Source organism: Aquarana catesbeiana, linkage group LG09 (assembly GCF_042186555.1).
Source record: "Aquarana catesbeiana isolate 2022-GZ linkage group LG09, ASM4218655v1, whole genome shotgun sequence".
NCBI classification, from domain to species: domain Eukaryota; kingdom Metazoa; phylum Chordata; class Amphibia; order Anura; family Ranidae; genus Aquarana; species Aquarana catesbeiana.
Window position 1 is genome coordinate 291,281,884 of NC_133332.1, and position 15,639 is coordinate 291,297,522.

Genomic DNA, 15,639 nt, shown 5'->3' on the forward strand with positions numbered 1-15,639 from the left:
AAGCAAATCGATTTTTTTCCACAGCGCCTGTCCTGAGGAGCTGCGGGCAAGAGTTTTTAGGCGAGGCCGCGGCTTCGGCCTAGTCCGCGAGGCCGGACGCCGCGGACTAGGCTAAAGCCGCGGCCTCGCCTAAAAACTCCTGCCCGCAGCTCCTCGTGATCAGAGCGGTGTCCACAAAAAAAAAAAAAAAAAAAAAAAAACCCCCCTCGATTCAAATTTTTTTTTTTTTTTTTTTTTTTTTTAAGAAAAACTCCCAGCACTATGTTCCAGTAAAAGAAGAAAAAAAAAAAAAAAAAAAAAAAAAGCCACCATGGTCAGATAGCGACTGTTATGTGATTTTGAGCCCATTTGTGTGCGCATAACAAAGTATCTTCCATCACAGTAAACAAACGCAAACCCAGCAGGTGGGAGCAGGATGTCCTCAGCAGGTAACCACAGTCAGTGTAATTAGTGTTGCACATGAGCACGACCCATTGAGTTTCTTGTGACACCTACAGTAGACTAGATCGCAAACAGTCATGTTTTTACTCCTCACCAGAGATCAACATGCCTGCATTCAGCCCATTACTTTTAAAATCGCCAAATTGATGGTGTATAGCAGCATACCAAGTAGAAAGCAGTGTGCAGTAAAAAAAAAAAAAAAAAAAAAAATTATATAGTAACCGCTTAATGTCCCTTGGAATCCCTCACACTATTCAGGGAAAAAAAAAAAAAAAAAAAGTTTTGCCGTGTTATGCTTTAAAGCTTTAGGACCCTTTCACACAGTCGGATTGTTCTGGTATACATGCAGAGCACAACATACTACAAAAAGGTGCTACAGCAAGGGTAGGAGAATGGGTTACAACAAGGGTAACCAATATATAAATAACCTTTAGCGACAACTACATAAAGAGGAAGTTATGGCAAACTAGACACAAGGGTCCCACATAAGGCCAATTACACAATCAAGCCATGGAAAGGGCCTTGTGCAATAAAAGATTGCCAAAATTATCACTCCAGTTACACACAACTTCCCCTTAGAACTCTGGACCAACTCCAGTCCTCAAGGTGCCCCTAACAAGTTTTCAGGATTTCCCTCAGATGAAACGGCTGTGGTAATTACTAAGGCAGTGAAACAGATCAAATCACCTGTGCAAAATAATGGAAAGCCTGAAAACATGAACTGTTAGGGCGCCTTGAGGACTGGAGTTGAGAAACAATGCTTTGAACTATAGATACCTGTATTCTGCTGCATGTATAGAAAGACTCCTGTGTGTGTTTCAGCAGGGTGGGAGGGTGAATTATTAGCATTTCCTATGGTAATGAATGGAGTCATCTCCATGTTATTTCAGGCATCCCTGGAATTGGAGAAGCCCTGGGGCATCCTCACATCATGTTGTTAATACTATTTAGGGAAAGGAGGCTATTAACATTACTTCACATGAGACACACACACACACACACACACACACACACACACACACACACACACACAGCTAGGCTCCAGGGGAAACGGACTTCTTGGTGATCAAGGTTTTCAGTGCAGCAACAAACTTAGGCGTCATGTACATGGGACGTTGTTCAACCTCTCCTGAACAGCTAGAAACCGGCGTCTAAAAATGGCCATTTAGCCACGTTTACATGCCGCGTTTGAAGAAAAAAAAAAAAAAAAAAAGTTACTCTTCAAAATAGCCAAAAATGCCTGTAAACGAAACACGGCTAAATGGGAGTTACCGTGTTTGAAATGCCTCTAAACTCAGCTTCTGAACGCATTTTTCTGGGTTCCAAGAAAAAAAAAAAAAAAGCCTCTAAACACAACTGCCTAGAAAGGACTATAAAGGACCCTGTGTACATGTACTGATAAGATAACAGAGGAGATTTCAGGGGCGGTTGAAAAAAATGCCCAACTGCTCCAAAATGTCAGTTTACCAGCAGCGGTGTACATGAGGCCTAAGTCACTTTGATGCAAACATTTTTCCTGAGAGATAATGGAATGTTTGATGTGCTGATATAGCAAGGTTTACTTTGCATGTAACAAAGAACTGCATACTCCTAACCTATCACAGCTGATGTGTCAGCCGATATTTATCCAGCATCTGTCACTCTACAAACATCCATTCATTTAGGCCCTAGAAGCCGGTAAAACTGCTCAGGTAGAAAAGGAAGCAGCGATCCAACAACCAGACTTTCACTTTACTGAATAAAAAGCCGAAACCTTCCTGGTTAGTTTGCATAAATCAGCACTGCTGTGTAAGTAATATGGGCAAAGTTATGCCACATGAAATGAAGGCAAGAGATCTGTCCATTTATAAGGACTGTATAACAAATCTTCATAGCAACTAGATCACTTTCAACCTGGACTAGAGAAATATGGCTGCTATATGTTATAGACATAGTATAATGTCTTTATATGCCCCCACATTAGATACTATTTTAAAGTGTTTGTTACCCCAGCATTTCATATTCCTGATAAGTGCCTGCTGTACTATGTACTTGTAGGAGAAAGTATCCTGTTCTCTTTGTATCGCTTCCTTTCTGTGAAATCCCTAGGCTTTCCTATTAAAAACTGACCACATTAGGCAAGGGAGCACAGCTTGGTCAGTTCTCTAGCTATGCTGGGAGCTCAGCCTGCTCTCCTCCAATGGTTGAGACTTGTCCCAATACACCCCCACTGCAGCCATTCACTGGGAAGATCAGTACACTGTTGCTTCTCCCCCCCAGCTTGTATGCTGATAACAGAGGGAATGTGAAAGAAAAAAGAAAAGAAAAAAAGAAAGAGGAAGAAAAGAGGAAAGAGGAAAGAGGAAGAAAAAAGGAAAAGAGGAAGAAGGAAGATTTTTTTTTACATCTATGCGCAAATTTTTTGCCTCCCATTCCCATTTTAAACTGGATTGTTTCACAAGGCGATTTATTTATTTCAGGTACTTGTATAGCGCCGTCAATTTACACAGCGTTTTACATATACATTGTACATTCTCATCAGTCCCTACCCTCAAGAAGCTTACACTCTAAAAAAGGTACCTAACACATTCATACATACACATACTAAAAGACGAATTAGACAGGATCCAATTAACCTACAAGCATGTCTTTGGAGTGTGGGAGGAAAGCGGAGTACCCGGAGGAAACCCACACAGGCACAGGGAGAACATGCAAACTCCAGGCAGATTGTGTTGTGGTTGGGATTTAAACCAGGTGATCGTTTACAATCACTTTAACAGAGGAGCAACGAGCCTCTACTAGGAAGAAGAAAGAAATAAGACGCATGTTGTATAAATATAAACTAAGACACTACATGTCAGATTAGCTGCTATGGATAGTCATGCTTCCTTTGCCCCAGTGTACAAATAACCAAGCCTTTAATAAGCAGACTACCTTTGGATTTAATGAGCTTTCTCTAATGAAATAAACCTTACATCAGGTCCAATGTAAACCTTCAAGACTTCCAAGCCTTAAATGAGTCTTCCAACACCAAATTATGTCAATCCACAAGTGAAGAAATGGACAGCCATTAGTTAATGCAGCTTGGACATTGTTGAGGAAAAACTATTTGAACCAAAGAACAGAAGTAGGCTTGTTTAGTCTACCAAGAGAAAACAAAAACAAAGAAAAAAAAAAAAAAAAAAAAAAAAAAAAAAAAACCCCTCACACCACAACACTTCCAGTAATGTGTCTAGTTGTGGCCTTGCAGTCCTAGTGACTCATCCCTGTAGGAAAGAGGGGGCTGAAAGTCACGTTATATGAAACTATACTGGTAAAATTCTCGTTTTGTTTATTAGGAGACCAGTATTGATGTAATTACTTCTATAGACATAAAAGAGGGGGGTTGGGTGGTGTGTGAAATCTACCATACACTTGGCTAGTCAGTGTTTGCTAATTAAACTGGTGCCACAAACCAGGATTAGAGGATTGAAATCACTAAGAAACAAAGAAATAATCAGTGTTTCTATAGAAACCTTTCCAAAAGTCATCAAACACTTAGGAAATGAGTAAGCAAAGCCTTTGATATATTTGTAATCAATAGTATGTTTTACTTTGCATGTCATTATACAGTAATAGCAGGTTGAATGAAAACAAAAAAACAAACAGATTTTCCCATCCACACATTAAACCGCTTCAGCCCCGGATTTTACCCCCTTCCTGACCAGACCACTTTTTGTGATTCGGCACTGCGTCGCTTTAACTGACAATTGCGCGGGCGTGTGATGTTGTACCCAAACAAAATTTTCCCCACAAATAGAGCTTTTTGGTGGTATTTGATCACCTCTGCAGTGTTTTTTTTTTTTTTTTTTGGCGCAAAAAATAAAGAATGATTTACTTTTTGCTATAATAAATACCCCCAAAAATTCTCAGTTTAGGCCGATATGTATTCATAATTTTTTTTTTCCCCCCTCAAAAAATATTGCAATAAGTGTAAATTGATTTAAGCAAAAAAGGTATAGAGTCTACAAAATGGGGGATAATTTTATGGCAAAAAAAAAAAAATTAAATAAAAATAAAGTAGTATTAGTGGCGATCTGCAATTTTTATTGTGACTGCGACATTATGGCAGACACATTGGACACCATTGTCATTTATACAGCAATCAGTGCTATAAAAATGCACTGATTACTGTGTAAGACACTGGCAGGGAAGGGGTTAAACACTAGTGGGTGATGAAGGGGGTTAGGTGTGTCCTAGGGAGTGATATTGGCTACAACTCGCATGACAGCGATCACTGCTCCCGATGACAGGGAGCAGTGATCTGTCATGTCACAAGGCAGAATAGGGAAATGCCTTGCTTAAATCTCCCCATTCTGCGTCTCCGTGACATGAACGCTGGCAGACATCGAGTCAGTGGGTCTGTACGCGGCGGGCCCCACCAATTAAAGGGGACATACAGGTACACCCATTTGCCCACCACTGCCATTGTGCCAACGTATATCTAAGATACAAAGGGAGGGAAATAGCGGTTGTCCTGAAAGGCTCTTAGAAATACAGTCACCAGTAAGTCTAACTAGGCCTTTCTCCAATTGCCTTTCAGGACAAACTTGGAGAGGATAACCGAGAAACTTACCTTAGGGTGGGACTACTGCCTGCAATACCTTCCTGCCGAAGGCTTGATCTGCGGCGGACAGTAAGTCCAACCTATAATGTCGGAGAAATGTTGAGTAGTTGGACCAAGTGTTGTGGAAAATTTTATATTAATGTATTGTCATAAGTCTCCCAGTGTGTGTGTTCAATCACAGCCCGCTCTAATAGCTGACTGGGGCAGGCCAACCCTGGTTGAGATCCGTTTGGTAGTGAAAAGCTCTTTGGGGACGTAGAGAAATGTTTTGGAGTGGGGACATGTCCGCCAGCTAAGGGCCCCTGTGCGATGCACAGAACGATCGTCTGGTGGGGATGTGCTCGCTCTGCAAAGACATTATCGGATTAACGAGTGTGCTCTCATGTTGCCTGTGTGCCTGATCAACACATTTGTGGCCCAATGAGTGTACGCCTGCCGATAATTTCTCGTCCACAAAGACAGTAGAATAATCCCAGGTATACATTGTTCTCTGGAACAATGTATAATAGGGATTTCTATCAAACGGAAATACGGGAGTCTTTTGGGTTCTGGTTGGAGACAGGGTTAATGTTTGAAAGCCATGTGGCTTCTAAAAACATACATGCACCCTGTCTCTGCTCAGACACACCCATGAGACTCCTGTAGTCATTGTTCATTGGTTGTTGCATTTTCCTGTGTTAAATCCTTATATGGTCATTTACATCCTGTGAGGTCATATCCTGTGTCCATTTCTTGTGAGGTCACAAGCTTTGTAAGAGGTGTTTGGCTGTTGGAGGCGGAACCCTCAAGCTTTGGGACTTGCTATTGATATGCTAATAAAGTGGCTCACGCAGACAGCTGAGACAGAGCTGTAAGGGCAGTCTTGCTGAGATGAGTGTAAGAAGGATGTGTTGCGATTCTATTTGTAAGCATGAGACACACACCAGAGGAGAGACATATGATCAAAAGGTGAGATGGTATTTTATCATTAGACGAAATTGTTATTATGATTAGAAACAGGAGATTTGGCTGTGTGCTTTGCGTACAACCAAATTTCACTAACACAAGTAGCTACCTTGAAAATTTGATCAGACATAGCATTGGCCCAGGAAACTGCCGTTGATCTTGTGGAATGAGCAGCAATACCTGAGTGGGTATTTCTCCTTTAGCTTCATAGGCCTCCATAATCGCCCATCTAAGCCATTTGCCCAGAGTGCTCTTAGAAGCTTTCTCCTCTTTACGTGAGCCTGAGAAAACCACAAAGCGCATTTGATTTTCTGAAATCCGTAGTGATTGATAAGAATTGAAGCAGGCATCTCCTTACGTTCAAAGTGTGGAAAGCTTCTTCTCCTGTATTGGCAGGAACTGAGGAGAAAGTGGGCAAAATTATTTCCTAAAAGCTAAGGAAATTTGAAGAAGCTTTGGGCAGGAAAGCTGGGCATGTCTGAAGAACCACTTGGTCTGGAAAAACTAAGAAAAGGTTCCCTGACTGCCAGGGCCTGGAGCTCACTAAACTCTTGCCGAGGTAATGGCCACTAAAAAGATTCTTTTCAGAACTAAATTTAAGGATTCTTCCTGTAAGGGTTCAAACGGAGCCCCCGTGAGACCCTGTAAAAACAATAGATAAGTCCCAACCGGGAAAATTTTTGAGGGCCACCGGCCTATTTCGTGCTAGTGCCCTGAAGAATCTTGAAATTAAAACTTCTCTGGATAGAGTCCTTTCAAAATAAACTTAAAGCTGCCAGCTGTGTTTTTAAGGTGCTGGCTGCCAGTCCCTTTTCCATTCCATCATGGAGAAATTCAAGGACTGATACAACGCTTTTTACCTGAAAGCTTTTAGGAGGTACAATAGGAATTAAAATTTCTTCCAGACCTTTAGGTATATGGCCCAAATTACCTCTTTTCTGCTGGAAAGTAGGGCCTTTACTAATTTAATTTATCGGATAAACCCTTGGATTTTAGGAGATCTTCCTCAGACGCCAAGCAGTTAGATGTAATCGGTCTGCTTCCGGATGAATCACAGAGCCCTGTGTTAGAATGTCCTTCCTGAGCAGCAGCCTCCACGGAGGCTCTGTGGCCAAATTTAGTAGTGTGGCTAACCAAGGTCTTTTTGGCCAAAAGGGAGTTACCAGGATCATGTTGGTTCTCTCTTCTCTGAATTTCCTTAAGACCATCGGTATCAGAGGAAAGGGGGTTAAGGCATAGCACAGTTGGTAATGCCATGGATGTGCGAGAGCATCCATGCCTATGGCTTGTTCTCCTCAGTGAAGAGAAAAGAAGTTCTGAACCTTTGAGTTCTATTGGCTGGCGAACAGGTCTACTTGGGGTTGCCCCCATGTTCTGAAGATCATCAAGAAGACTTCTTGATTCAGACTCCACTCTGCTTCCACCACCTTCCTCCTGCCGAGTAGGTCTGCTAGCAAATTCTGAGAACCCTTTAGGTGAATTGCCGACAGAGGCCACATTCTGTTCTGCCCAGGAAAGTAGTTGACTGGCTAGTTCCACAAGTCCTCTGCTCCTGGTTTCTCCCTGCTTAAGCGCGTATGCTATAGCGGTCATTGTCCGAAAGGACCTGAACGTGATGTTCCTTCACTGCTTGTTGAAGAGCTAGAAGACCGAGAAAGATGGCTTTTAGTTCCCACCAGTTTGATGATCTGCGGGCTTCTGTCTTGGACCAAGTCCCATGAGACGTTAGACGCTTGTCTAGTGGAAAGACCCAGAAAAGACCTTTCGTCAGGTTGGCTGAGTCCCTCTACCACCAGAGTGCTCGTTTTACCTTTGAGGTAAGTCTGATCTGCTTTTCCAGTGAAACCTGATGCAACCATGTCTGTAAGATGTTCAACTGGAGTGGTCTGGAATGAAATCTGGCCCACTGTACAGCTGGGATCGATGCCGTGAGAAGGCCTAATACTGCCATGGACTGAGATTGAGATATTTGTTTGAATTTGTTTTACTGCAGGAAAAAAAAAAAAAAAAAATCTTCTCCAACTTCACCTGTGGTAAGAAAACTTTCTGGACCACTGAATTTATCGCATAACTCCGAAACATAATTTCTTGACTTGGTTCTAGATTTGATTTCTCCAGGTTGAGAAGCCACCCTAGGCCCCTGAGGTGTGCCTGTGATACCTGGAGATTTGTCACCACTTGCTCCCTGGAGTCTGCAAAGAACAGGTCGTCCAGATATGGAATGACGGAAAATCCTCTTAACTTCAGAGGCTCCAGGGCTTCCACCATTATTTTTGTGAAAATCCTGGGGGAAGGAAGAGTCCGAAAGGCAGAGCTTTGAACTGAAGATGCCAATACGATGACCCCAGGTTGAGGGCCAATCGGAGGAAACGTTGGGAAGCCTGAGCAATTGGGACATGTAGGTAAGCATCCCTCAAATCTAGGGATGCCATGAAGCAGTCTGGAGTCAACAGTTATTGAATGGATTGTGTCCATCCGGAAATGTTTGTGACAAAATGATCCGTTTAGGATTTATAGGTTCAGGATCAATCGATACTTCCCCGAAGGCTTTTTCACCAGAAAGATGTGGGAATAGAAGCCTCGGCCCTCCTGATGTTTCGGGACCTGGACTATTACTTCTTGTTGGATCAGATCCTTTAATAGGTTTGTCATTGCTGAAGCTTTGTCCCGATCCTTTGAAAGAGCTGTAACGTAAAACCTGCTGGGGGTGGCCCTTTGAAAACTCCAGACTGTAACCCTGAGAGATAACATTCCTTATGAACAGGCTTGAAGATGTCCTGGCAGACAATCTTCCCACCTACTGGGACAAGACTCACTTTTTTGAGGGGGCTGGTCTGGGGGAGATCTAAAGAGAACTCCTCCTCTAGCCTTAACCTTTTGGGAGGCCCAATGGTTCTTGTTTTCTCTAATCTTACGGGGCTGCTGAACAGCATGAAAATTCTTTTTAGCTGTTTGTTTCTTTTTGGTAGGGAAAGCTTTTTTCTTGTCAGCTGTCCTGTCCAAGATGGTTACCAGGTCTGGACCAAAAAGAAGATCCCCCGAGAAGGGTAGGCCACACAATTTAACCTTGGAGGCCGTGTCGCCTGACCAAGTTTTTAGCCAAACAGCATGTCTGGCTGAATTCACCAGAGCTGATGACCTTCCTGCCATCTTTATAGATTTAGCCAATGCGTCAGCCATGTATTTTACTGCTTTTAGAATTAACGGAAAGGATTCCAAAAGATCTTTTCGTGGCGTCCCCGCCTCTACATGACTTCAGTTTTTCTACCCAGCATTCTAGGTTTCTTGTCACCACCGTGGAAGCCATAGCTGGTTTAAGGCTGGCTGAGGTGGAATCCCACACCTTTTTCAAGAGGGAGTCTGCCCTTTTATCCATTGCATCCTTCAGCTCCCCCATGTCCTCAAAGACGGGACACTTGTGAAAAAGCCGCATCCACACGCGGTTTTCTATTCCACACTTCAGACTCTTTGTCTTCAAAGGGAAACCGTCTCTTGAGGGTTTTGGAAAGGAAGGGGCCTCTTTCAGCGTCCTTCCATTCCTTCTTGACAGCATCCGATAGAACTCTGAGGACTGGGAACACCCTGTGTTTGGTGTCATTCAGACCCTGGTACATTTTTATCATGAACCGACAATTGTACTTTCTCCTCCTGAATGTTGAGGGTTGTGTAAATCACCTTCAAAAGGTCATCCATTTCCTCTAAAGACAATTTGTACCTAGAGCCTCGGCTGTCATCTTCCTCATCCTCCGAATCCCTGAGAAAGGGAAGAGTACCTGCCCCCTCGTCCACAACCTCTACAGGCCTAGAGGAAGATGCCCTAGGACTAGGTGGTGGTTTCTGGGTTTCAACCTGGCTTGCTGGCTGGACCGGCAATATTTAACTGAACTTAGTGAATTTGTGAGTTGACGTACTGAGGAAAACAAGTCTTTATATTGCTGGGATGTTTCCTCTTCGATAAGATCCTTAATGCAGGATCTGCACATGGCCTTTTGCCAAGAGTCTCAGAGGATTCTTGCATGAAGGGCATTTCCTCTGATTTGGTGGGTTAAAAGGTTTCGTTTTTACTAAAACTTTTTCCTGAAACGAGAGCGACAGCATCTTACTAAAACGCTGAACACTTTCCTGCCCTGTAGTGCTAAAGAAAAACACAGACCACCACCAGTAATATAAAAGAGAGAGATCCCCTTAGTGTTGAAACCAATCATAGCAAAACCTCCACCATTAAACTGCAGGGTCACAGCAAAAGCCCATACGGAGAAGAATAAAAGGCACCACTGTGCCCTTCTTACCTGGGCCTGACCAGTGCCTGTCTCCACCGTGGCTGACGGTCTCTCATCCATCGTAGCAGAGAGTGCAGTGGGGAATGATAAAAAAACAAAAAAAAAAAAAAAAAAAAAACAGACTTTTCCCGGTTCCGGCACCATCAGTGCGGGCCGGAAGCACCGATTGTTCAACCCACCCCCCTGGCCTCTGCGTTCCAGGCGACTGTAATCACTTGTCGCCACGCCCCTACAGGAATCTGCGTCACTGGGCATGACGTCACCCGCCAGCCAGGACCCAGAACCGTAATGCGGAAACACACCGCCGATCCACCCAGCTACCAGCCACCGGGGGGGGGGGGGGGGGGGGGGGGGGGATGGGTGGGGAGATGCTGGGATGGTCTCTGCACTCCAAGCAGCCAAACATTGAGGTAAGCCCTTTCCCCTACTTCCTCGGAGAGAGTGCAGCCCCTAGTTCCAGCTTGCACTTCCACCATGGCGGAGGAAATAATAACTGAGGCCATGGTGGAAGAGGAGGGATTTAAAAGCTGCATGTGTTTCATGGAAAATGGGCAGAGCTGCGCTCTCTCTAAGGTTGTCCTGAAAGGCGATTGGAGGCAAAAAAAAAAAAAAAAAACAAACAAACTTAAAAGGGGTTGTAAAGGTTAGTGTTCTTTCACCTTAATGCATCCTATGCATTAAGGTGAAAAAACACCTGTCAGTGACCGGCCCCCAGCCCCCGTTCTACCTTCCTGAACCCCCGAACTTGTCCCACGGGGACGCATTCTCTCTCTGCCCAGGGTTCTCGGCTCTTGATTGGATAGATTGATAGCAGCGCAGCCATTGGCTCTCGCTGCTGTCAATCAAATCCAATGACGCGGCGGTCCAGGGCAGGGCCGAGTCCTGCATTCGGCGTCTATGGACTCTGGAGCGCCCCTGCAAGGTAACCCCCCCCCAGCAGAGCGCTTCTCCCAGGGGTTATCTGATGTGGGGGGAGGATCCGCGAGAGCCGCCGAGGGACCCCAGAAGAGCAGGTTTGGGGCCACTCTGCAAAATGAGCTGCACAGTGGAGGCAAGTTTGATATGTTCGTTAAAAAAAAAAAAAAAAACCCCTTTAGTGTCACTCACTAACTTTTTTTCCATCACATAGGGGATGTAACTATGATATAGGTTTGTCCCCTATGTGATTATTTTTTGGCGACAAGTTCTCTTTATTGAGATAGGCAGGGTCTAAAGGACTCTCTCCTGTATTTCACCGAATGCATTGCAATGCAGATGGCATTGCAAAAAAAAAAAATAAAAAAAAAAAAAATCCTACACCGGCAAAGCGAGCCGGGGACACCGAGAAAGTGACCCAAAAGTCATGAAACATCGCTTTCCGGGTCACTGTAAGGGGAGGAGAGCGGACGTGTATCCGGTCTCCTCCTTCGCGCCGTACCGGGAGTGTGTGAGAGCGATCGGGGCGGCAGCGGAGCTGCCCGCACGCTCTCACCTGACAGGCAGGTGCCTGTCAGTCACGCACAATCCCGGTGGCTGCGGCCACTGGATTGTGTGCAATACCCCCTGCCGTTACAACGCAAGAGTTAAGTAATTAAGCCTCAATGATTGTGTTTTTCCATATTTAGGTATCTATGCATTACTGTTGAGAAACTGATCAAAAAAAATAAAGAGACTTCCAAAATTATATTTTTACATTCCTTAAATACCTCATACCTGGACCACTATTTACTTCATGCATTTATTTCCTTTAGGCCCCTTTCAAACTACTGCGACTTCTAAGTCGCGTGATTGTACCTGCTATTTTCTGCGATGCACGGGTGTGATTTTTGCAGAGATTTTAGGGAATGCTTGTGTAACTGGCATCAAAGTCAGACCAAAGTAGCGCAGGGACTACTTTGAAATCATACTAATATGAATGGTTGTCATTGGAAATCATGGGGAACGACTTGTCATGCCACTTTGCAGTCACATATCGTGGGACAAGTTGTACAAGTGTGAAAGGGGCCTAAGGCTCCATTCACACCTAAGTGTACTAAAGCACCACTTTTTTTTAATGGCACATTTTTGGAGCGGCGCCATTCATTTGAATGAGCCTCCCTCTGCTCCAAAAAAATGCACCAAAGAAGCTCATATGTACCAAATTTGGCACACAGCCAGGTGCGTTTGGCGTTGCGATTTTTGCCGCGTTTTGTTGCTTAATAGCGGTAAAAACTGCACCATGTCTGAGGTTCCATAAAAAAAAAAAAAACCAAAAAAAAAAAGAAGAAGAATTGGCATCGCAAATGCGGACCATGTTTTGCCACGATTCCAGTGCGCTTGGCTGTGAATGGAGCCTAGGTAAATAGATTTTAATGCTGTTTTATGAGTTATATACAGCGAGATTTTGGTTCGTGATGTAAATAACTCATGAGGCAATGCTGAAAATGTCATTTCACTATCTCATGAGAGAATAGTAAAAAAAAAAAAAAAAAAAAAAAAGAAAAAGTGCCACAGGATTCAACGTCATGAGATATTCTTTAGTGAATTGAGTCCTCAGTCTGATTAGTGCACCTTTAGGCTCCAATTCACCTCTGATCGTGGATGGAACTTCCACAATTCCAAATCGCTGCAAAATGCTGGGATGCCATTACTTCTAATGGCAGCCCAATCGTGCTGTGATTTTGTCGCCCAAAAGAATATGAAGTGAATGGTGCTGTGCAACACCATTCACTTCATATATTTCACAAATTATAGAAACTACAGATAAGCTACTGAGTGTTTGCAGCAGCTGGACTTCTAATTCATTCCAGCCCAAACACAGCGATAGCGCAGGAGAAATCACTACACACTGGTCACCCAAGATGCTCATTTTCCTTTTTGAGCAACAAGTGTAGTGCGTTGCGATTGGGGTGCCATTAGAAATCATAGAACCATTTCCTTCAGATGGAAGATTACAATGTATCCACTGAGGACAAAAGATTTCCACATGGATACATTGTATTCTTCTCAGTGCAGAGTTCTCCTGGTTGGCATTTTGTACATTCCTACATCGGCTGATGGACCAGAAGATAGATGAATAGTGCGGGTTTTTAGGCCCCATTCACACCTGAGCGATTTTCTGCTTGTGGCTCAAAACTCTCAAAAAGCCAAATCCCATTTGTTTCAATGGCCCCTATTCACATCTGAGTATTCTGTTGCCTGAAGTTTAAAAATGTACATGAGCTTCGTTTTGGCAGATTACAGGCATCTTTAGCCTCAGACTCCACAGAAATGCCTGACTTGAGCAGAAAAAAAAAAAAAAAAAAAAAAAAACCTTGTAAGACGCTCAAACAGCAACCCCCCCCCCCCCCCCCCCAAGTTCCTCCCCCCCCAGTGACAGGCATTCCATGGTTTTACCATGATTCTTTGGGGGGGGGGGGTGTTAAACACCACACACAGACACTAACTTTTGCGCAAACCAATCAATATACACTTACTGCAATTTTACCAAAAACATCTAGAATACAACATAATACAACAGAAAGTAGGGCTGGGGAGAGGAAAAAATAAATAAATAAAAAAACGGATTTAAATCTTGAGTTGAGAGGTCAAACTGATTAAAAATTTAAGCAAATCGATTTTTTTTCTTCACCGCGCCGGTCCTGAGGCGCTGCAGGCACGAGTTTTTAGGCGAGGCTGCGGCCTAGTCCACTAGGCCGAAGCCACGGCCTCGCCTAAAAACTCATGCCCGCAGATCTTCAGGACCGGCGCAGTGTCCAGAGCCTGTGATGGAGGCTCTTTACCACGTGATCAGCCGTGTCCAATCACGGCTTATCATAATGTAAACAGGAAGAGCCGGTGATCGGCTCTCCTCTGCTGCTAGACGCGAGTAGAGGAGAGCCGATCGGCGGCTCTCCTAACAGGGGGGTCTGCGCTGATTGTTTATCAGTGCAGCCCCCCCACTCGGATGCCCACACTGGACCACCAGGGAAGCCGCCAGGAACACCAGGGAGGCAAATAACATGTGGATGGCCAGGTACATGCCCCATGGCCATCCACATGTGCAAACTAATGCCAAATCTGTGCCAATCAGTGCCCACATATGGGCACTGACTGGCACCATTATGTAACAGAATAATTAAGTGATGCCCAGCAATGTCACCCATCAGTGCCACCAATAAGTGGAGCTGGGCGATTTTCAAAAAAAAAAAAAAAAAACAAAACACACACACACACACACACACACACACACACACACACCTCGATTCATTTTTTTTTTTTTTTTTTGATGGACACCGCTCCTCGGGCAGAAGTTTTTAGGTGAGGCCGCAGGCTTCGGCCTAGTCTGTGGCATCCGGCCTCGCGGACTAGGCCGAAGCCTCACCTAAAAACTCCTGCCCGCAGCTCCTCAGGACCGGCGTGGGGAAAAAAAAAATTAAAAATCGATTTGCTGAAAATTTGAATCGATTTGACCTCTCAACTCGTTTTCCCCAGCCCTACCCATCAGTGCAGCCATATTAGTGCCCATCATTGAAGATTGAATGAAAACCATTTTCTGCGTAGTGTTGTATGACCGCGCAATTGTCATTCAAATTGCTACAGCGCTGAAAGATGAAAATTGGCCTGGGCACAGGAAGGTGTAAGTGCCCGGTATTGAAGTGGTAAAAAAAAAAAAAAAAAAAACACACCTCAAGAAAAAACACCATTAAACCGCCACGCTCAGATGTGAATGGAGCAAAGCGATGATTTCTTTGTGGTATTTATGTGATAACACAAATCCTGCCTGTGATGTGTCAGTGAATGGAGGCAGACATTGATCACATTCCTATATCTGGACATAGAGCCCATAGACAGCCATGTACATGGCCAGGACTACAAGCCCCAGGGTGCTATGTAGGCGGTGAGCCCGCAGGGAATGCTGGGAGTTGTAGTCCTCGCCCCTCCTCAGCCAATCAGCGCTCTCTTACCTTGAGCTCCAGTTCGGTGCGGTGTACCCCGAGCCTCTTGAGGCCCTCGGCCAGGTCATTGACACAGATGGCGCCGTCCTTGTTGACGTCGAGCACCTGGAAGAGGATGTGCAGGCGTCTCTCTTGCTCGGGCCCCCCGCACAGGAGCCCCCCGCACGGGTCGGCGGACAGGGGGGAGGGGTGGGCCTCGTGGGTGTGCGCAGCGCCCCCCAATGTATCACACTGACAGAACACTCCGCTCAGCAGCGGCGACACCAGCGAGCGGGGACGGGCCATAGACGGGACACCGGGATCCAGAGCGTTCAGTCTGTCGGTCGGGGGTCTCTATCGGAACACCTCACAGCTCTCTTCGTCAAACACCGGTATATGGCGACAGGAAGCGCGTCACCTCACACACCCCCTCTGACGTCGGCGTCACACCCCTTCCACATCGCTCTGTAGACCCCGCCCAATGTGACGACACCGCAGAGCCCATTGGCTCGCT

The 15,639-nt window shown here is 44.9% G+C and overlaps 1 protein-coding gene across 2 annotated transcripts in view; it reads right to left on the minus strand.

The window, feature by feature from the left end:
* The window catches only part of SLC25A25 (solute carrier family 25 member 25), a 41,796-nt gene extending 26,228 nt beyond the window's left edge, over positions 1-15,568 (minus strand). The window contains exon 1 of one of the 2 annotated variants that reach the window (XM_073600405.1): positions 15,156-15,568. In XM_073600405.1, coding sequence (XP_073456506.1) covers positions 15,156-15,431 — 276 coding nt within the window. In that variant the 5' untranslated portion in view covers positions 15,432-15,568. The remainder of the gene's footprint in view (positions 1-15,155) is intronic. The other variant, XM_073600406.1, reaches the window with a different exon arrangement.
* Between the last annotated feature and the right edge of the window lie 71 nt (positions 15,569-15,639).